The 24607-nt window shown below is 27.0% G+C and overlaps 1 protein-coding gene across 2 annotated transcripts; it reads right to left on the bottom strand.

Annotated features, from left to right (window-relative positions):
- Positions 1-521: 521 nt before the first annotated feature.
- LOC135927195 (uncharacterized) lies at positions 522-23786 on the bottom strand. Of its 2 annotated transcripts, XM_065463149.1 has the most exons (19): positions 23514-23786; positions 22266-22432; positions 14948-15021; positions 14337-14437; positions 13760-13902; positions 11961-12050; positions 11090-11212; positions 10623-10799; positions 9068-10471; positions 8588-8794; positions 8283-8392; positions 6468-6564; positions 5090-5426; positions 4640-4831; positions 4210-4298; positions 3159-3322; positions 1799-1857; positions 1179-1333; positions 522-851 (listed from the first exon to the last, which is right to left on the bottom strand). In XM_065463149.1, exons 1-19 carry the CDS (start codon positions 23606-23608, stop codon positions 556-558), a joined length of 4080 nt encoding a protein of 1359 aa, XP_065319221.1. In that variant the 5' UTR covers positions 23609-23786; the 3' UTR covers positions 522-555. The 2 variants fall into 2 exon arrangements, with proteins under 2 accessions (XP_065319221.1, XP_065319222.1); XM_065463150.1 differs by lacking the exons at positions 22266-22432; positions 23514-23786 and adding an exon at positions 17478-17527.
- Between the last annotated feature and the right edge of the window lie 821 nt (positions 23787-24607).

Below are 24607 nucleotides of genomic sequence, written 5' to 3'. Positions count from 1 at the left end.
ATATAGTGCTTAATTATGTGTATATATTATATCTATTTATACAAATAATAATATATATGACTCTTGGAAAAAATTTTTAATAAAAAAAATAATATCTATAACATATTTTGAAATGTGAATTTAATACTAATGTATATACTCAGAAATAAATTGTAGGTTTTTAATAGTGCTTAAAATTATGTGTATATTTTATATCTATTTATACAAATAATAATATATGACTCTTGGGAAAAATTTTTAATAAAAAAAATAATATCTATAACATATTTTGAAATGTGAATTTAATACTGATTTATATGCTCAGAAATAAATTGTAGGTTTTTAATATAATTTTGGATAATAAAAAACATAATTTAATGTAAAAAAATAAATGAAAGTAGATTGGTATAGGACTTGATTATTAATCATATATATCACTTTTATAAAATCTTTGTAATTAAAAGAAGATTGTAGCAAAAGGGCTCATTATTATTTACCAAACAGCAGTTTAAATCCTAATATTTCTAATTTGAAATGATGGATATTTTATTAGAAAATAAAACATTTTTTCAAGGCCTAAAAAAGGAGTTTGAATATGAAGAGAGATATAAGACAACCCCGTATGATAAACTTACTTGAGGATATTCCAGTGCTCGGCGCTGAGTTAGGGTTTTTATTATTAGATATATCATCGAATGTAGATGATGGTGGATTTAAGGATCTGATGATATCCATAGGGCTCGGACATGGAGCTCTCTCGCAGGTGGAGCTTTGATTTGTTTGACAAACACAACTGTGGCATACATCGTAAGCAGGGTTGGAAAGGTAAAATTTGTCACCCGAGTTGTAAAAATTTTCTTGGGCATAGCAACCTTTTATGTAGTGTTATTTAATTTTTTTTTAAATAGAATTAATTTATATTTATAATAGGGTGGGGGGAGGGGTTAGATTTATATACAATTAATATAATAATTATTTCAATAGGTAATTTGGTTAAAATTATTATTAGACACAGAATTCCCCTTCGGTAAAATAAAATAAGATAGAATATAAATTTCTTGTATTCAATCACATATAGGCATAAGGTATTTTTCCAAAAGGGGAGGGGATTCGGGTTCGGTCACTCTAGAATATACACACTAATCTTTCAAATAATATTTATTTTTTAAAAAATATAATATATTGAAATTTTTTCTTACCTATAGAATTAAAATTGAGTGAGCTTGGAGCTACTTCAATATCACCTATCCTTCCCTTTGAAGCTGACATTATCAAAGTTTCTTTAATTTTTTTGGCAGTTTCTGGGTTATCGCCAAGTATCGCGAATTTGGAGTCCACCATAATGCTACCTTTACTGCATTATATATAGTAATAGTTGTGAAAATAAGTAAAACATAGTTATTGGACCTCTTTCCCTTTATTTTGCTTTATGTTTTTAATCTTTTAGAAGCAAAATTTTATATATGAGATTATATGGTTTTATATATATATATATATATATGTATGTATAAATTACCGATATAAAGATATCGGATATCCTAAAAATTTATCAAAGAATAGTAATCATTATGTAAAAAAAATACATTTAAATTTATTGAAAAGACCTGACCTTGCCAAAATATAAGACTTATTAGCACATATTAGCACTTTCTATTATTTCGGGATTTAAAAGAGTGGATATTAAGCTTTTACCCCTTCCTAGACGAAGCCACTGTTTTAAATAGCTAACCTCTTACTAGAAATTGAGAAGCATGAATAAAAACAATAATAATAGGTATTTTATTAATTTTTTTTTAAAAAAAAAAAAAATCTATTTTACCTTAATTTGGTCACTTGAAAATCTCGAAATTCCGGTATTTGCTTCAGAGAATCTCTGACCTGTTATTTATTCCAAAAATAAAGTTCATATTATAATGCTTTAATAAAAAAAATTATTATTTCGGGTTTTCCTGAAATATAACCTTGCACGAAAAATCCTTCTGTGTGTATACTAGAGCGATTAAAATTATAGAAGAATCTGATTTTTCGGGAAATCTATTCCAGCAGAGCAATGACATATAACAATAGCTAAACTGATGCATTCATCAAAAGTGTTTATCAATGAAAAACAGCTGAGGACGCCATTAAGACGCCATTTTGGATAGGCACAACATATATAAATATATTTTTTTTAATGTGAGCGAAGTAAAATGATGTCCTGCCTCATAATTTCACAAGAAAATATGTATTTTGCAGACCAAATTCAAATTGAAGTATTTATGGATCCTATACCAAAATGGCATATCACGTGGTTCCCAGCTGATTCGCATCCAACGACGTTTTAAAATGATTATTATGATATCATATAAGTTTAGGTATTATTATATGTCATCGGTGCAAAGTAATCTACCCTTCTCGGTAGTTAGAATTATAGTGTTTTCTATATGTATTTTTCTCTTGTCATATAATACATATACACATAACATTTGCGCATTTAATTTTATTTAAAGAATTTATAAGGAAATATCTATATATATATATATAAATTAAGAGTTGTCGTCAAAAGTTTGACGGCAAAATTGTCAATTTTTTTTTCCTTTTCAATTTAAAAAAACAAATCGACCTCGGTTAAAATGATTTAAAATTGAGGAATTTAAATCTTCTCGTGATTTCAAATAAATTTATTTATAGTTTTACTCGTATATTTTATATTTGTAATAATAAATAAGCTTAATGAATATAAGATGAGGTTTTAATAAAAATAAAATAAATTTTTTCCTAACTTACAAGCAAAACACCTGGTCTCATTTACCCTTATATTCACGGTTCACGCAAATTGGCGGTGAAATATACAAAATATGCCAGTGAGGAGTAAATTGTATGATATGTGTATAAAAACTTCAATTAAGGCTGGATTCATAAAAGGATTACGATTCAATATGATTTAACAGCTGATCGATTTTATGGGATCAAATATTTATGATAATAAGCCATTGATTTTAATATTAAAAAAAAATTCTAAAATCGTTCAGCTATTAAATCGCGCCAAAACGGGTCCTACTATTGGTGGAGATTTTTTAGAAATCTCGATTTAAATATCTTATTAAATTTGATAATTATAAAATCGTAAGCTTAAATACTATTTTCATATTTAATTTCAATTTATTTTTTTAAAAAAAAACAGAGGAAGTTTTAATTACGTTCACACGTATTCGATTGGCTAAAAGTTGATAATCAGGATTTCTAGGGTCGACTAAGTTTTCGTTCCAATCCATCGGCGATATGAAAGACATGTTAAAAGCCGCCCCTGTCTTGTCGCTTAGGTTATTTGTCGTGGTGACTAGATTAGGTGTGTCGGTTTTATCTATGGGGTGGGGGGAGGGGAGTTGTAATCATAAAATTTATATAAGAGGACTTTAAGTTAAACTTTAAAATAATATATATATTATAGCGAGCCTCTATAGTTTGGCACACTTCAGAGTTATTATTACCCATCAATGCAAAATATTTATATTTTATACATATAACTTTAATTGGGCTCCTGTTCAGCAGCGCAAATGTCTCCTCACTTATTCCAATAATAAAATTTTATAATTTAAATATATTTTTTTAAAAAAGTTAATTTCTAAATTTATGGTAATTATAATTTAGTTTCAATATATAACAAAGAACAGCTTAGTAGACGTACAGCAATTCACGATTCAGAGAGAAGCTAACAAACAATCCAAATTGTATAGATAAAGTTTTCAAAGAGTTTAAATTTTTATTTAAACGTGCATAAGTTGATTTATACTAATTATATATTTTTTTAAATTTATAGATAATGATTATAAAGAAACTATATATATATTGGGGCAAATGAATAGGCAATTTAAAGAATTTATTTATAGATAAATTAAATACTAATATAAATTTTATTTTTAAAAAAATTCCACGTAAGAATACAAACGAATAAAATGTAATGCTCAGAAAAAAAATATTATTTAAAACTAAAAAGTCATTTCGTGACAATTGAATAGGTTCGCGGAATGTCATTTAGGCTATAAAAAGTTATATATTACAAAAAGCTAGAAAAAAAAGGAGATTTTTTTTGTTAGCCCCGACTCTGTCAAATCTTTAATTAGGTTCAAGCCCGTCAGGTCAGACCTCGGTCGGGCTTGACCTATGTTTGTAGGGTTTAAAATTAATCTTCTTAAATATCTTTACAAAGATTTTTTATTATCAAGTTTATATATTTATTTTTGTTATTACTGAGACTACTGAGGCAATTTCTAACGCAAATTGGTTCCGCAGTGACAAAGGGGTTACTTTCGTGTTTTGTAATAGCGTTATCTTCTTTCCTTCAATAATATTTATTTTTATTTTTAGATATTTATTCTATTTTTTTTCTCTAGGCGCCCCTTTTATAAAATCAATAGATTTGATTAATCACTCGAAATTAATATGGTGGACCACTCAAGCATTCATTCATTTCCTATATTCTTGACTTTACCTTTGAAAAGAAAACCTTTTTATTTGAAATTCAAAGATTATATTTGAATGATCACATTTTAAATTCCCGGTAATACGTGGTTAAATGAACCCCTTCCTTCCTTCCTTCCTTCCTTCCTTCCTTCCTTCCTTCCTTCCTTCCTTCAAGGAAGGAGGATGTAATTATTTTAATATAAAAAATTTTTTTTACCATTCACCAGCAGAATATGGGAAAAAGATATAATTGCATTGTGAATCCGTAAATTGAATATCATGAATCAAATCTCCCGTGTTTCTTTTACGTTTGAATTTCAATGTGATTGTATTATTAGCGTATCCGCCTTCTATGTCACTTAAATCTTGCTGAACATCTTTGATAGGTTCTCTTTTTCCTTCAGCCCATCTAAGAAAATTCGTTTAAAATAAAAATGATTTAAACCATTTAAAATAGAAATATAACTATTCTTGAATTAAAATAACCCTACCTATTAATATATCACAACTTCTGTGTTTGGATTTAAAATTATTTGCCAAGTAGCCCGCCTCTTCAGAAACATTGGAAGCCATTTTTAAATATTGACCAATAAAAAAATGCCTTGTTAACACATTACCAATATTTGCGTTTTTTTATCATGAAAAATTAATTAATTTTAAAAGAAACCCGTCAAACACAACGACTTTTCCTTCAGCAGTGACCCAGCCGAATATAACGTCAGAGTTAGGCATTACACGGCCCTTGGAAAATCCAATACCTGTCCATTTTGTGATGGAGGCTTTGGATTTAATGGTGAACGCTATTTTATCCGTTTCCGGTTCGTAAATCCAAGTGGCCTTGTATACGCATTCATCCTCTACACAATCTTTGGGATATTTCCATTCCGTTATATCGCATTTATTGATATTACTACTGGCGTTTAGACTCGATGAAGAGGACCCGTTTAATGGGACATGACTAGGTAATATGACGGAAGTTGGGCTTTTTATCGATGGAAGTTTATCTAAATTGGGGGTGGAGTGCGCATATTATATATTTAAAAAGATTTTAAAGGTATATTTAAGATTTTTGAGTTGTATAATAATAAATTTATGGCGAAAAATTAAATGATAAATTATTTTCAAAGTCAGATAATTTATAAAAAAATATTGTTCGGCCTTGAACATTTCGATTTTAATTGAAAATAATTTTAAAAAACCTTTGTAAATATAAAAGTTTTATTATGGATGCTGTGTCCAAAATATCAAAAAATTTGATTGGCAAACTTTTGAAACTTTATCAAAAAAAGAAGAAATAAACTCCTTTTTTTAATATAGAAAAATAAAATGTCTAAAATATAATTCTAGAGAATTTCAAAAATTTGACATTTTAAAATTTTAAAACTTTGTTCGAATTTTTTTAAAAAATGATTTTGGACATGGTCCTAATAAAATAGCAAAAAATATATATATAAATACCAATTCTATTTTTTTTAGTCTAAAAATCACTATTTCCGACTGCTATTCAGAATTTTAAAAAGAAATAAGACAAACTAGGTAGTAAGCCTTCAAATATTTTTTTTTCAATTTCAAATATAAAGAAAATATCTTTTTAGGACATGTTTTCTTTTTCAATTTTTCGATATAGAAAAAAAAACGAAATAACCCTAACCCTACCTTAACCATAAAACTTCTTAAGTTTTGAATATAACTTGTAGTAAAATATTTTTCTCAATATGCTGCATCATCGCTCCTCTTAATTTTTTGTACTTAAATCTGAATACCGCGTACTTTTCAGAAAAAAACGCCTAGGACGCTTTGATTTTATTTATTTTTAGTTGCGTCTTATTATTTTTTTTAAAAAAAATTCACAATTTTATCGGTTGTTTTATTCAAGTTAGTTTTTTTTTAAAAAAAAATTATATAAATTTATTTATATCATAGAGAATTTAGGGGGTGGGGAATTGGGTAAATGGATCGTAATAAATCCCCCCCCCCCCCCAAAAAAAAAATTCCTCATATTTAGCTAAATCATTCATTATAATATGTTTAAAAAAAATTATTACCATAAAAATTGAACGTTTGCGACCCTCTTTGATTTCCATTAGTGCCGTGATATTTAAGTTCATCGTCGCGATAAAACATTTTATCATTTGCGCTACCCTAAATTTATTTAATAATATAAATTTATTTCTACGCCTTAAAATTTTTCATGGGGAAGAACAGGCCAAATCTTTATATTGAATAATAAAAGAATTATGTAAAATTGGCGGCCATGTAAAACCACTATTAAAAATTGAGAGATTTTAAGTCCATTTCTATCCCCATTGTAAAAGTTTTGAAAAGTTATTTAGACTGAATAGTCCATAGAACATAATGTTTCGGCCAACAAATGTAGTGGTTGAGAGAATTTAGAGAATAAAATAAATAGTATAATTATTAATATAAATACTAATACATAATCATAACTAAAATAAGAAATTAAAATAATATAAAAAATTAAAATTAAAAGAAATAAAAATTAAGTTCGTAAAATCATGATCATTTTCTTAAGTAAAATATTCCCGATTATAATACTTTCCTATTCATTTGCATCGTCTTTACTCAAATAATCTAATAAATCGTTTCGTTTTTCTGTTAAACAATCGATTTGAATATTACTTCTTTTTTCTCTAAATAAATTCCAAGTAATTTACATATTACAACACCCTTACACTTAGATTAGACCCCACATCCTGCGAAATACCAATATTTTTGTTTCTTGTCTATGATCTTTTAGCACTGACAACTTGATTAACGCATGCTTTTAAACGATACACGATTGCTATTCAACGATTATCTATACTACGTCTTAAAATCTCCTGATAAATTAATTTGGTCTTTTGCTTGTTTCTAACGTTCTTTTGTAACTAATGATCATTGCTTTATCTCGATCAACGATGTGCGATGCTTGATCTGCCATTTTCACGAATTTTTGTTTCTTAGATCATCAGTTTTGTATCTTATACTAAAGTTTTGATAAGCAATGGCGATAATTTGTCAACGATTAACGATTGCAGACCACTTGTTCTACCTAGTCGCTTGTCACTATATCAACTTCGTCTTAAGATCTCTTACGACAAATATTTTAAACGACTAATTATATTCTTTTCCGAATTACGACCATTAATATTGATACCATTGTTTTATTGCTCTCATTCTTTGTCTTAGTGTCGATAGTCATTTCATACATCTCCTTCCCCATTTATTTAGAATTTCTTTTCAGAGTTAATTAGACTAAATTGTTGTAATTGCCCTGTCGCCTCCTCTCTCCAACACCAATGTAAAATTTTAATGGTTAAGAGAATTTATTAATTAATATAAATACTGATTACATAATCATAATTAAAATAAGAAATTAAAATAATATAAAAAAAATTAAAATTAAAAATTAAGTTCTTAAAATCATGATCATTTTATTAAGTAAAATATTCCCGATTATATATACTTTTCATTTGCATAGTCTTTACTCAAATATTCTAATAAATCGTTTCGTTTTTCTGTTAAATAATCGATTTGAATATTACTTCTTTTGAATATTACTTCTTTTTTCTCTAATTTAATTCCAAGTAATTTACATATTCCAACACCCATATCCCGGCATTAGATACCAACATCAACACTTTCTATAGTTTTTTATTGACTTTAATTACTAGAGACTAATTTATTCTAAAAGAATATTATTTTATTTTTGAATATTATATTATATTAAATTAATTTGGAAATAAAGTTTTATTTACATTGTCATATAGCTAAATAAAAATTATGACTTTATTAAAATATATAATATATATATATATTATTTAAATGATCAATTTATTTATAAATATAATTATAAAAACCTGCTCAATTCCTGAATGAGGGTTGTGATAAGGAGCCTTTATATTTTGACCTTTAGCCCAGGATACGTGCATAAGGTCGTCTATGATACTGTGATCGGCTAAGTCAGAGGCTAAATAGTGTATATTGGTTATTTTTATTAAATTCTTTTTACTTTTGTTATCATTTTAAGCAAGAATAGTTAATTTTTTTTAAAACTTTTTCAAACTTTACAGTTTAAACAACATAATTAAAGTCTTAAAAAAATGAGTTAGATTTAGCCCAACCAATCTTTATCCATGATTAAGATACTATATTAAACTCAAACATTTCAATTTTTTGCGAAATAATATGGTTGTTTGCCCATCTTTTTCGTAACCCATAGCTCCTGTAATATCATTTCTTCCACCAAATACGGTGTCTAGCATAGGTGTGGACCTGTCTCTAGAATAATAATCATCTATTCTAAAATAATAATCTCGCGCCATACCTATAACCATATCCATGCAATCCATAGGGTGAATTGGATTACCCTCTGTAAATAAAATTAGAAAAATAAAATATGAGCCATAAATTTTCATTAGGAAATAATTGTCAAACCAATATTCTGTAATTGCATTAACAAAATAATTTCTTATAAAAGTAGTTAATCATACTGATACCATAATTTACTTTCAAAATAACCAAATTTTGAACATGTATATAAATATTTGTAGATATATCTAAAATTAATCTATTAATTTGAAATAAATTGAATTATGAAAGTCGAAGTCAGGAATAAACTAAATTTTAAAAGATTCGAATTTACTAGTAGCGATATTATCGAGATCTTCCTCGGACACTGGAATATTCTTTACAGGTGGAGTTTTAGATAAGATACTTTCAGATTGCGGGATGGCCTTTTCACTAATCGGTTCACTAATAGTTTCTGGCTTAGCTTCCGCCTTTGGAATTACTTCTGCCACTGATATACCGGGTGCATTTTTATTAATCGGTTCACTAATAGTTTCTGGCTTAGCCTCCGCCTTTGGAATTACTTCCGCCACTGATACAGCGGGAGAGGTCTCGGATGAAGGAATGGCGGAATTTAATTTAGTTAGCACTATTAAATCGGACGTTTGTTTATTAGTGTAGGCTGTAACGTTAGCTGATCCAAAATTAAATTTCTGCAAATTATCACTGTCACCTTCCGATAGGGGAATGGGAATTCCACTCGTGTTAATTAGAGGCGGTGGTGTCGTTATTATTTTCACTCGCGTATTATTCACCGTAGTGAATAAAAAATAATATTTCGAATTGATTTGTTTAGGGGTAGTTCTCTTATTATTTGCCCTCAATATATTATTTCCATTATTAATACTCTCAGAAATAGGAACCGTTCCTAGGTTTTTATCACCGACTGGATCTTTCGATTTTATAGCAGTCATAATGCGCGCTATATCCAAAACCTTTTTATTCGGACCCATAGTCAAGGAAGAGGAAGTTATAAATGCGCTGATGAGAGTGGTCGGAAATGTAACGAATGATAATGTCGTACTCGTGTCACTTAGCTGTCTTTTTTTTCTATGAGACGGAATTAAATATAGAGTGTTATTGGTCGAATTTATTATGGTGAATGACTTGGGAATGGTGTTAAAATTTTTACGAATGTCTTTATCGTTCTGTATAGCGGCCCTTACTGTTTCTGATTGAGGGGGCTCCAATTTTGGTGTGTTAAGGGGTAAGAGATGTGTCTTTGCCGTTGCTTCACCTTCGGGTTTAGGTATAGGCTCACCGATCGACGCTTTATTACGCTCGGACATTTTAGTTGAAACTAGTTCTCCCTCTGGAAGCGGTTTGCCTTCAGAAGTCGGTAAATTTTTCGTTGCAGCGATCTCACTTTTTGGCACGATATTATTTCCAATTTTTGGAATTGGTTCACTGATTGAAGGTTCACCTTCAGATAGAGGTGTATTTCTTAAAGTTATATTTTTGTCTGCAGGGACTTCTTCTCCCTCGCGTAATGGCGTCAACGGAAATCTAGTTTCCAGCAATTGTTCGTCCTCCCCTAATTTAGCTATTTCAGGGAGTGGCCTATTCTTATTTGGTTCGCTCGATGGTCGATTTTCGCTAACTGGTATATCATAAGCGGGATAATTTATAAGTTTGGGGTATATGGGATTACCACCTCTTTCAAGATTTATAGGATAATGTTGGCATTTTGATCTTAAATCTTTAAAAAATTGAATATAAAGTGTAAATAATTCATACATAAACAATAATAAGTTACTTTCTAAAACATCTCTAAATAAAACACCCGAAATAATAAAATCCATTTTTAAGAGATGAATAGTTACTAAAAATTATAATAAAAAATATATAACTGTTGGGCCTCCATCCAATCCCTAACCAATTGGTAGAATTAGCTTGTAGCACCATTTCGATTTCATTGCTCTCGTTTAAAATTCTCCAATATAATTTGTATTCACTTCCGGGTTGTGTTGCAAGATCTCTAACGTTATACAAGATCGGATCAAAATCCCACGAGTCTATCGATGATTCTTTGTTAAAAATTATGTATGTACAGTATAATATACAGTGTTAAAAACGGTGTCTTTAAAATATGAAAATGTATCACAATACTTCACCAACTTTGGCATAGTACTAAATATAAATGATTAAAACTTAAAAAAAACCCATTCACGTGAATATATGACCCTTTTCAGAGTGACTCCACTATTTTTATAGAATTTTTTTAGAAAACTCAGTTGAAATATTAGTATAAACTCTATCAATATAATTATTATTTTCGAGATTTTTCGTTATAAAATATATAAAATATAGTTGCTACTTCTAGAACAATCCTTATCCAAGAATCCCCATTTACAAAAACAAACTTTGGTGGGGAACGTGGTGGCATTTATGTCGATACATTTACCATTGTTATTACAATCCGCGTCTGTATCGCAATCATCTTTAATTTTATAAATATATTTTATAATGCATTTAAAATATTAATTGAAGTCATTCATGGAGGTGTGCGGGGAGGGGAATATTTTTATTTACAAACAGGCAAATTTTTGAAGGGGAGAATTTCCCCTTGCCCCCTCCTTTCGGACCACACTTATGATGAATAGTAAGTCGAAACGAAGAGTCTAGATGAAATAAATATAAGATTTGTCATTTTTTGGCAGTAAGGGTTTTCACTTCCTACTACCAGTCTAACGCAAACCTCCTTTCTCAACCGGGCTTAGGAGCGGCCATGACTAATATTTAAGTCATATTTTGTTTATTATGAAAAACTTAATTTAGCTGGAATCTTACTAATTTCACACAATTCTGCCGTGAAATTTTAGGTTAACTTTAAAATTGATAATAATAATTTTACAAAAATGAAAGAGAAAAAAATTAGCGAAATCTTTGCAAAATTATCTTAAATTCTTAGATGTCGCGTTACTTACTGTACACATTCAGCCGGCTTATTCAAAAAACGAATTGAATAATGGATCATATCGTATTTCTAATCGATTAATTTACTTTTTATAAATAAACTAATCGAATAGTAAATTGTTTGATTCTTAAACGAATCGAATATGAATTATCTTTCGATCTTTATTCGGTTTTTATAGATAGTGAAATACAATTCCAACAAAAAAAAATGGTAGTTTTGGCGTAATAGCCGATTAAGCATATAAAGCCACAATTCTGTTTCAATTAATTACTCTGATTTTCGCAAAATATTCCCATAAAATTTTTGTTGCATTCGCAATTGCCATATCTGGAAACTCCATTTGGTTTGCAGGGATCCAATCCTAATAAGTATAAGAATTTTTATATTTATTATAAATTAAAGGCAAGGCCTAAATTTTTTTTTATATAAAATTAAGAGAAACGCCAAATTATTTGTAAAATCTAACGACCATAACAGATAAAAGGAACGAATAATAATATGGTGTAAAGTAACGTCGGTAAAAATAACGCCGTTACTAATGGCGTTACCTTTTTGTTGAAGAAAAGAGCGCTATTCGTTACTTATTTCATAAACGCGTTTTTCTTTTTTTTTTTGAGTAAAGGTAACGCAAAACGTTGCTTAAAATTTTATTTTTTTGAATTTTTTTAAACAATTTTAGGCCATCATTTAATTCAGATCAACCATCAAAAGTTCTTCATTTTTTTTGTAATTCATTACATTTTTGTTGTATAATTTAGAGTCAAGTTTGTTATTCTTATTAATATCGAATCAATTCAATGTATGCTTAAAAAAGATAAGCGGGAAATAATTTCCAGGGAAAAAAAAATTCCACAATAATAATTCTCAGAAAATAATTTTTCCTGGATTGATTTTCTCAAAATTTTCAAATATTTTATTTGAGGATTTTTATTTCGTGGATATATTTATAGGGAATTTTTTTTTTCTCCTATTTTATTTTATTTTGTAATTTTTAATATCTTTAAAAAACGGGGATTTTTTTTTCCGGGGAATTATTTTTCCTTGATTCGCCTTTAATTATAATTTTTTTTTTGTTTATTTCATTTTTATTTTTATTTTGCAATATGAAAAGCCATAAGTGCGTCAAAGAAGAAAAACACTGATCCTGGACTCTTTGTTAATCTAGGATCATGATCTAGATCGATCTTGAGGACCATGGTCCAGAAACACCTGATCGTGACCTATACTCCAATCCTATACCAGTCGATCATGTGATTGGCACATGGAAATCTGTATATATATTAACTCTTTAATTAGCATCACTCTTGATAATTTTGTGGACGCATTCCTAAAATTTCTAAAAAAATACTATGTAGGAAAATTTGCCACAATACTGGGATAGCTGCCAAAAGCTTCAATATCAGACGAAAAAATTGGAATTTTGGTGGTCAAATGAGATTTCAAAACATGGGTGCATGCCCATTAGATAATTTTTTAAAATAATATATATGTATTTTTAATTCTTACATATGTGTATATTATTTTATTTTTTTTCGTTTATAATTTATACTTTTATACGTATTTTATTTTGTTTGTTGTGAAAATTCTAGTATAAATAAAAATAGAGGTGTAATCATATCAGAAAAATGCATTTACATATAGTATTTAGTAAGTTTTAAGTAACGGTAAGCGTTCCTTTTATTCGAAACGTATAATGAGTAACGCGTTTCTTTCTTGAAGTAATGTTTACAGCACTAATTATAACATATGTTTTAACTAAATGGCAACGTAGATTTTAGATATTTCCTAATTTGATAATGTCTATAGCAACCTAATAATTATCATTTTAAATTTAACTTAATTACTGATTTTAAATCTTCACAAGATGTTATATATATACATTATAACTAGGAAAAAAAAATTTTTTTTAGTCCTACTACAAACAGTATTGAAATATTCGCGTTTAATGTTAGACTAAGTAACATATTGGTAAGTCTTTTAGGTCGTATCAGAGTTAATATTATTTTAAAATTTAGATGCCAAAAACCGGTAATGATCATAAAAAGAAAAAAAATATAGTTATTTTTCAACCTGGCATAATATTAACATCAGCGCAACTCCAAAATAGATATCCATTTGAGCCAGCCGACCATTCTTTAGCTTGTCGGAGCAAACGAATAAAACAATTTTCGCATGTTAAAATGGAAGGAATGGTCACTTGTTGTTTTTGGACACTTGTAAAATGTCCAATATAAAAAATATATTAAATTAGTTTTTAGACTAGAATAAATTTTTCCATATCCCTTAATTATATTTTATCTTTCTAACAGTTGTGTTGTTATGTAAAATTGTCGGAAGTATGGAAAATATAATTTTTAAAAAAGGGTCTCATCTATCTTTCTCATCTCTCTTCTCACCCTCCACACCCAGTAATTCTATCATTCCACCTGTATTTTTACTGACCCTCTATATGTTAGCTGATTGTATGTATAATATAAAAATTATCCTTAGCGGTGAAAGTAAATTTAAACATCCCATATATAAATTAAATAAAAGTCTACGTCTAACCAACATCTTTTATTAAATAAAGCAAAATATAATTTGAGTTATATGCCACGGATAATCAATATTATAACAACGCAAAAAAATCAATAAAAGGTATATTTACGTAGCATCTCCGGTTTCTGCAAAAGTTATATTTGATGAGTTAGGAGCTAAGACCATGATCACTTCATCTTTAGAATTTATCAATTCGATCCTAAATCCACCCTTGTTTATTACAAATAAAAATAATTATATCCCAAAATTTATAAATAACAATTAATATTTCCCCTTACCGATTGAACATTATTTTCTGTTATTCCAATTAATAAATGATTTTTACCTGCAAAATTTGCAGCTTATCTAGGAATCTACCGTTTATTTAACCCTATATTAAACCTAAAAAAAATTAAGGCTTCAAAAACCCTTGACAATTTCCATTAATTTAATCGCAACAGATAACTATTAATTAGTAACTTTCTTTCTTTCTTTCTAGTAAAAAAAATATGCTTACTTAAAATATCCATAAATTTGTGAGAACTGAAGAACTTATTTTATTTAGATTACAGTTATTTCTAAGTTTCAATTTTCGTTTACTATTTAACTAGATTATTATCCTATAATTCAAAATAGATTTTTGTATATTAATGACATTCAAAATATATTAATATTATAACTGTTATTTAAGTTTCATATCTACCAAACCTTATTAAAATCGAAAGTTAGAGAAATATTTACTTTATGCGGGTAACCCAAGTGCCATGTTATATCGAAAGTTGAACCGGGTAAAATATTTGTGGTAGGACCTATTTCTAAATAGAATTTATATATTTTTTAAGATGCGAGTTAAAGAGGTAGGTGGAGAACATCATGCCATTAAAAAATTATTTAGAAATTTACTAGAATATTTCTTATGGTATACTTGTATTCTCTCCCTCAAGAGATAGAAATAGAATGATAAAGTTATAACCGTTTATTCAAATTTATATAATGAGAAATTTTGTATCGGGGGGGTTATCGAAATTTAAGATAATTTTAAAAAAAAACCAATTATCCGAGAACTCAAGGGCACAATTTAAATATCTTACCTTAAATCTTGTGTCGTTCAAGTTACTTTTTTAAAGTAACTTGCACTTACAAATTGTATCATAAAAAAAAATATAACTAAGGTTCTGTTCGGGCTAGAATTATTTATCTTTTTCTATAGTTTTTTTTACAGGAAGATAAAATTAGACACCGTTTTTAGAAGTATGGTAATAAGTGGGCTCCAGTTTTTTGGTTAGGGTTGGGCAAAGAATAAGGGGCACGGCGGGGTAAAAAATTTTTTATATCTATATTTGATGAATTTTAAATTTCAATGAAGTAATAATCCATAGGGTATAGTGTGTTTAATTTAAACACTAACCAAGATTATAAATAGGGTCAACAACTTATATTTTGGTTTAAGCCTTGTATTTAAAAAAAAAATTTCTGGGCCGGGTTAAAGCTAAATTCCCACTGAGTTGGGAAAGGGCCTAAAAAAATTTCCATTTGCAGACCACTGGTAGCAATATAAATAATAAATCATTGTTCAAGAGTTTTTATCATAGAAGGGAATTAAATATCTCATATTTAAACGTATTACCATATATGTTGTAAGAACAGCATAGCCTTTCATTCCCATCTAGTTGGGAGAAAAAAATTTTGGGATAATATACTATCATAAGTGGCCATCAACAATTTTTTGGAAGGTTAAAATTCCTGTACGCTACCCTCATGACCCAATGCTTAGATCCCCTAGTGTATAATATATAGAATTATTTAATTATAAATTTTACTGAGAACACTCCCTGAGATTTTAAAAATTAATTACTCCCCCCCTCTCCCCCACCCATTTTTGAGGGCCCTACCTATAACCCTAATCAAGACATGCTCTGTTATTTAAAGTATTACTTAGGTGTTTTTTTAAAGAAAGATTAGAGAGAACATAAATATATATGGTTAGAATGGAATCATAAAAGCCTGTAAAAAAAAATTTTTACGGCAAAATTATTCATAATCTATTTTAATATCTTAAAATTAAATCAATAAAACATAATTTAAAAAATAAAAAAAATTATTCCCTTTTTTAGGATAATTATAATTATAATTAACATTAATTTTATGTAGGTTACTGCCAAAATGATAATTAAGAAAAATATATTATATTTATTTATAAATAGGCAGGGAAGGTCTTCTTTCTCTTAGAGAGAAAAAAAAATTCATGAAAAAATAGGAGAAAAAAATCTATAAAATATAATAAATTCATAACTTAAAAATTCAAATCATTATCTCCTTATTTAAATAAAATATTAAAAAAATAAATTATATTAACCTTAATTTTATTTTTGTATAATATTTTAAAAAGGGATTATTTTGTTTTAAATATATCGAATTTATTGAATTTATAAAAAAAAAATATAAATAATTCAATGTTTTTAAATAATGTATAATCTTCAATTTTATTTACTTCCCTTCCTACCCCATCCCATACCCTTCCCAATTTATGATATCGAATTGATCAATTGCCAGAGCGCCTTGAGGAATATAAATTTATCTATCCTACTTCATTTAATAATAAAGTATATATTTTATTTTAAAACTTCCCTGCAAAAAAAAGGAAAATTAAACTTCTTGTCAAAATTTAAAATTTGTTTTGTATTTATTTATATAAAATTATTGATTAATCTAGTTCGTAATCATAAAAGTAATATCAAGTATAGGTGTAAATTTTTTTTTTAAAAAAAAATACAAAATCTTGAGAAAAATTTATTAAATGAATAAATAAAACAAAATTTTTTTAAAAAATTTTTATATACAAGTGAGCAAACGGGTTTCAAATTATGGAGCATTACGAAATATTTAACTGAATAGGATCTTTCAAAATGCGTAAACTGTAATCTAAAAAATTCAGATATTATATATAATAAAAATTAAAGTCTCTTTACAATTAATAGATTATGTGAAACAAAATTTATCCTTTCATCCTTATGATATTGCGAAGTTGGATAAAGAAGATATAAGCCTAACAGAAAGAAGACATATCATTCTTCTTAGAAAGGCATCAAGGATATATATACTAGAGATTTTTATGAGAGATATATATACAAATTATTATGACTACACCTAACCCTTTCCTTGAAAACTCTGTTTTTTATAAGCTCGGTGTGATATTTAGACCTAAGATCAAAATAATAAAAACTAGTGCCATAGATGCTGGCGATATATTTTGCGTTACTTATGTAGTTACTTTTTAGGTAAATGGATTAAAATCATTTTGGAAAAGATATATTTCATCAATCAATATACTATAATATTTATTAATTATAAGACATAAATTATTTTAAATTACTTTTCTTTCTCTTTTTCAAGAATTTTAATTTTCTGATATCTTCAGGAAATAACTTTTCCTCATTGTATAAAAAATTTTTTTTATAACGATCTTTAACGTTTATTTGTTTAGAGTAACCTTCCAAATTTGTCCCAAAAATAATCTTTCAAATCTTATAGACTTGCATGAATTAGTAACTGACGAATTAATAAATTTGTTTTTCAGATAATTATTTTATAAAAAGTGATAAATATTCCATAAATTTATAAACGTTATTAATATAAATTAAGGCCAATTTGACCTTATTTTAAATTTACTCATCTGTTAAAAAAAACAAACAAAATTAGTCATTTATAGCCTACAAACTTTATATTGCTAAAGTTTTATTATAATCTTAATCTAACTTCTCTAGTTAGTCAAAAAAAATTAAATAATAACATTTATAAAATATTTTTAAAAAAATATGTCTAATTTTAATTTAATATAACTGAGATTTTTGTTAACTTTAAAAAAAAAAATTTTTAAGGTGGTGTCTTAAACTTAATATTTTTATTTTGCACTTATGTTATATAACTATTGGAAGCTGTTATCCGTTTATTTTTTAAATTTTAATCTTCTGAAAGCATTTTTTACAAACCTTATATTACTCTATTTTATATTTTATTTTATCAATTGCATTAAGAAAATATATTTCATTTAATGAAATTAATAAGTAAGAAATAATGATTTTATAATTATTACTTATTAGTATTTTAGAATTTATTTAACAATTAAGGTAATTACAAGTAAAAAAATTAATATATGGAGAGAGCGCTTAGAGTTGGGCATCGTAAATAATGAGAGTTTGGATATGTAATATCCTTATTTTCTAAATCGTCTAATTTTTCTTCTTTTCAATTTTCAAGGCCCACCTTCAAGTGGTTTTAAAAAAACTTAGGTTTTCTCAAGGTCAGGTTTAAAAACTATGTAAATAAAAGTTGGCTTTTTGAAATTGTCAAATTTTTTAAAAATAATACGGTCATCTTCATTTATATTTATTAAGAACCAATTCATTAAATTCTTTAATAAGTTATTATACACTCAGATATTTATTATTATATAAATAGTGTCGCCGCCCGATTGGATTTTATAAAAACGCCAGATTAAGATTTTAGCTAAAATAATATTATATAAGCCTAGATATTTCTCCTAGGTCGCAGAAAGGTTTTGATTTGGCCAAATTTCGAGGCTTACAGAATATAATTTTGGCAAACCTTAATCGGACGATTTTAAAAATCGACCCAAATTGGGTCGTTTAACAACACTAGATATAAATATATATAAGTGCATCATATTGAGATATGTTTATGGGGATTCGATTAGGAACTTTTAATTATAAATCATTAATTGAAGGCTATTTTTAAATTTGATCAAATTCTTATTTGAACGAAAAATTTGTTCCAGCATGTATAAAGTTTAAAAAAAACCAATTTCAAATTATGGGTGAAATTTTGAAACTAATGCTAATTTATGGTAATTTTTATATCGATTTTTGGTATTAAAAATACACAAAACATTAATGACATAAATTGTCTAGAATTTATAATAGGGTAGATATACTCTACTCAATGTCATTAGGGGGGGGAGAATATAGGGGCTTAGGCCCCTTTTAAAAATGAATATATAAAAAAAGGTGCATTTTGAGATTATTAGCTTAAAAATCGATCAATTTTCAAAAATATTAGCTAAAAAAAGAATTCAGATCATTTGAAAATAAAAATTTTTGAGTCCCCCTGAGACTGTAAAGGCTTATTAGAATATTTTTGGATAGGGTTGTTAAGCGGAATTTGAGCCCATTTTCAAAAGCTGTTGACTTAATATTTTATCCAGAATAATATTATGCAAGTCTGAAGATTTTGGTACATAGATGGCACATCACTTTTAATAAGTGGAAATTTAATCCACATTCTTTGTAACATTTAGAAATGAAATTTAATCATATATCAGCCTAGAACCTGGTCCAATTAGCCTTCCTTTTGTCTGGGTACCACTGTATCGACTTCTAGAGTCCAAGTCTAATAATTCCCACCAGGGATTAAGTCCACGCCGTTATTCGCACAGAAAAAACAAACTTATAATTTTTACCTTCGCCATCAATTAAGAGTCTTCGGCGATATATATTCATTTTATAGAATTGACAGGAAAAATATAAATAACCAATTAACCTGGAGTGATTCATTTTTTCATTCTTCTTAATACATTTATCTAAATCTTTTATTTTTTTAGTATACAACTTTTATTAGTCATTCTTTGAGTAATATTTATTTTTCCCCAGCTCATTGGGATGTGTAGAGAATATGCTTATTAAATATTCAATTTGTTGAAATGATGTTTGTTTACCAATCACTACTAATATTTTATATAACTTACTTTTTTAAAATATTATCAAAAACTAGTTGAAATAATAATGAAATTTATATTTATGATATGAATATTTTACGCGAAAAATTAAAAAATAAAAGAGTCAAGTAAAGAACACATAATTTGATTTTTAATTATTAAAATTAAGAAGACTTGTTTATCTTTATGTGGTTTGGCGATAATATATTTTAACAAAAAAAATAGGTAAAGGAGTCGTTTTTTTAAATAAAAATTCAATTATTTTTTTTCCATTATTAACAGTGTTTGTGAAGATTTAATTCAAAACATTTCCATAATTTTCAATTCGTTTGTAAATAAAATTTATTTAACTTGTAAAAATTGATAAGAATTATATAAATATGTAGCGTTGTTAAACGGCCCGTTTTGAGCCTATTTTTAAAAACACTCAATATTTCATCTAGAATAATATTACGCAAGCCTGAAGATTTTGTTTGTAGAAGGAACAAGGGTTTGGATATCTATTCGTTAAATCTAGAGACTTAGGCAATATTTTTCTGGCTATTATTGAGTTAGCCGTTTTTAAAAATCGGCTCAAAACGTGCCGTTTATTAACAACAATTTTTTGCAAGTCAAATAATTTTATTTTCAAATAAATTAAAAAATATGGAAATGTTTTCCATCAAATCTGGTCAACACTGTGATAATTAATAACTAACTATTAAAAAGCGCCTAATAAATCTTGATTAGTAGATATATAACTAAAATTTAATGTTGCCAAAAAGCCTATTCGGGTCGATTTTTGAAAAAACGACCCAATTAAGATTATAACCAAAATAGTATTTTGCCAGACTGGTGATTTTGTTTGCTCATAGATGGTAGAAAGTTTAGGACATCTGTTCGCCAAATCTTAAGACTTGGGGTTTTAAACGGTTCTCTAAATCACTATTTTAGCCAAAAAAATATCGCCTAAACCTCGAGATTTCGCTAATAGATGCGCAAACCAGTCAATGAACCGCTTTTGAGTAAGTTCAATCACTATATGAAGACTCTAGCGAGATAACCGACTCGGTTCAGATTCTGTATTTAAAAAAATATTATTCTCAGGACCCGGGGTTGTAAAATTAAGTTTTGGTCAATTTATTTTGAAAAATAAAATTCCCCTTTTTTGGCGCAATCTATTATTTCAATATAGATTTTCTTCTTAAATTCTTTCTACTTTTTCTTTTATTAAAAAAAGCAGCTTTATTCGTAGCCTAAAAAAAATATCTTTCTTTCTAAAGGGATTTTGATTTGATTTCCTTCTTTTTACTTAATGGGGAAAAGGTAATATCTAGTGTTGTTAAACGGCTCGTTTTGAGTCGATCTTTAAGAACGGCTTCAATATTTTATCCAGAAAAATATTATGCAAACCTTAAGATTTTGCCCAAAGATTGCGCAAAGATTTGACCAGCACCTATTAACGAGAATCTCGAGGCTTAGGCAAATATTTCTGGCTAAAAATGTTTTTAGTTAGCCGTTTTTAAAAATCGACTCAAATCGAGCCGTTTAACAACATTAGTAATATATATCATCGTCTTATCGGGGTGTAGGAGTGGGTGCGAAGAGATACTAATGAGGCAATCATTAAAGTTACCCTAGACCCTTAGGAAATTAAAAAAAATTGACGATATATATATATAAACTTTCTTTCTTTCTTTCTTTCTTTCTTTCTTTCTTTCTTTCTTTCTTTCTTTCTTTCTTTCTTTCTTTCTTTCTTTCTTTCTTTCTTTCTTTCTTTCTTTCTTTCTAGTTGATAATACACTAAAAGTCAATAATAATTAAAAACAATCCCCGACTCATTTAATTTTAAGAATGTTAATATACTATTTTCAAAAAGTGTAAAAAAGTAATATAAGATAATCAATTCAAAATCCTTACATGTAGACGACAATTTAAAAAAAAAATCTTGTAAATCCAACACAATTATTATAATCTGGGAATTTATAAATATAAAATTGAAAAGAAAAATGTTTTTTTATTTTAGAAAAATATTAATATTTACATTATAATAAAAATAAGTGTTATAATATATAGTATAATTTTATATAATAAATTAACTTTTTTGTTATTCAATATCCTTAATTTAATTTTTTTCCTTCTAATATTTCTATTAATTCAATGTGTTTAAATTATTTCACCTATAAATTATATTAAAGTTTATCATTGCAATTCGATCTTTTATTCTTTAAAAATTGATTAATTTTTTTTTTTAGAGAGAAATAATTTGATGACCCTAAAAAGATAAATATTTTAACAAAATTGGAAAGGAAGGAAGCAAGAAAAGGAATCATTTTAAATGTTGCTAACTTGTAGGGATTCCACATGGGCCAGATGTTCTAACGTTATCTAAAAAATCGAATTGATACGATCTGGCAGGAGGATAAGTTAACCTGATATGAGCGTATACGGGAGACGTGATCAACATCATTGTTATACCCCAAATTAATACTATAGTTCCTGGAATATTATACGACCTTATTTATTTATTTGTAATGTTTCATTTTAAAATATTGGATAGGGTATTTTGTTGTATATTATGCACATAACATATATTCGTATAGCATGACCTATATTTATAACGCATCGCTTCTCAAGAGAATCAATTAGCTGAAAATGTTAAAAAAGCCAGAATTTATAAATATAGACTCAATAATTTTTCAGTGTTAAGTTACAAAAAGGAAATCTAGACCTTAGATCAAAGATTCTATTAAAAAAACAATCTTTGGTTCGTTCAATGAATTAATAATTATATTGACTGCTGATTCGTTTATCAAACGCATTTACATTAAAGTCCGTAACTGTAGTCTATGTCATTTGGCTGTAGTAGACACCAATGACAGACATTTCCTTTAAATGTGCCTTTTATTTTTCTCTAAATTCAATGGAAAAATTTCGATATTGTGTGCACTTTTTAATGAATTTTAATGAATAAATCATTATTAGGTCATTATTAACTTCAATGGGTTTATCTTAGTTTAAAATAAAACGCTTAAGATATTTTATCCAAAGAATTGATCTTATAAAATGATAAATCCAAATGCTATTGGCTGCTAGACAAACTTAATACCCGGAATAAAAGTGGAAACTTCCAATATAAATCTACATTCGCATTATAAAGCCTCTCCGAAAAAGCTACAACCTATTACTTTAGAAAAAAAGTTTCGTGTCACATTTTCATGTTAACGTCGAAGTTAAAAGTTTTTAAAAATCGATAAAGGTAAATTTAATTTTCCCCTAAATTATATATCACCAATTTATTTCTTTTGAATTTTATTTCATTTTTGTTTCCAAATAAATATAGCTATGTGAACCATTTTCGCATATTTTTAACCATTTTTACCAGCCTAACCCTTTTAAAATTATCCGATTTCCTAACAATATTACCCTAAGTTCTAATCTAATTATTTTGCTAGGTGAATTTATTTTAAATTCTTTTAATTAATTCCAAAAGCTTAACCACCACCTCCCCCTTTCTTTGGTCTAATTGCTACTTTGCTACACCTTTATACACAAAATACTCAATATATAGAGTATGGCATGATAATAGATTATTACTTGAATTTGGTTGAGATCAAGGATGAATGACTCTCTCTCCTGAATATTGATTTTTTTGCTGCTAGTAATTTCGAATCGTTTTCACGGAATCCCATTTTTCCGGTTAATTCCTTATCAGTGAATTATACGAATTTTTAATTAATAAGATGATTTTGCCTATGTTCTGCGTATATAGATTTACGATGTATTTACGGAGAGAAAGAAAAAATTATATTTTCACATCATATAATATATATATACTAGGTAGGAAGGTTTGATGATATTTTGCTTTTAAATAAAAATTTTGTCTTTTTTTTTTGTCATTTATATAAAAATAGTATTAATATTTATTTTTACAAATATAATTTGTAACATATTATCTGGACATTATAATCATTATATTTAATATTATTATAAATATAATATTTTATTCCAAGGTAAAAGTAAGGTAATGATATTTATAAATTTATAAAAGAAAGACTCCGAAAACTTAACAAGTTTACAAAAAAAAAGAAAATTTATAAATTGTTATATATATTTAAAACAACCACTATATATTAATAATTTATATATATATATAAAAAATATTATTTCTTATTTTATTATTCTTTTATATAAATCAATATTTTTTTTATCATCATTTTTTAAAAAAATATTTGCCTTTAAAAAAATAAAATTAATTATAATTTTTACATAGATAAATATTGTATGATAGTAACATAAAAAGGAATTTTATGTGATTAAGAATTCTTATAGTTATAAAAAAGTTATCACATTGTTTTAATTTAAAAACAAATTTAATAAAGAATAAATAAATAATGCAAAAATAGAAAAGTTTCAAGTGTATAAAATTTAATATAAGTCCTAGTTTTCCAGTGGGAAAACCGAAACGAAATACAAAAATAAATTTCTGCTTTGTCAAAAAGGATATCTAAGTCTTTAAAAAGAATATTTTCAATGAAACCCAATATTCTTGAATGTGTTGAATATAATAATATTTAGGGAAAATTTTTTCTATTGAGAAAGCGTCTTAAGGCTAGAGTAATTTTTTGGGATTGTCTCATACTAACGGGTCTTAAAACCGTAAACTACAGAAAGTAAACTTTAGAACCGGT

Source organism: Gordionus sp. m RMFG-2023, chromosome 3 (assembly GCF_954871325.1).
Source record: "Gordionus sp. m RMFG-2023 chromosome 3, tfGorSpeb1-WG-v2, whole genome shotgun sequence".
Classification (NCBI taxonomy): domain Eukaryota; kingdom Metazoa; phylum Nematomorpha; class Gordioida; order Chordodea; family Parachordodidae; genus Gordionus; species Gordionus sp. m RMFG-2023.
This window is presented reverse-complemented; position numbering and strand designations above follow the sequence as displayed.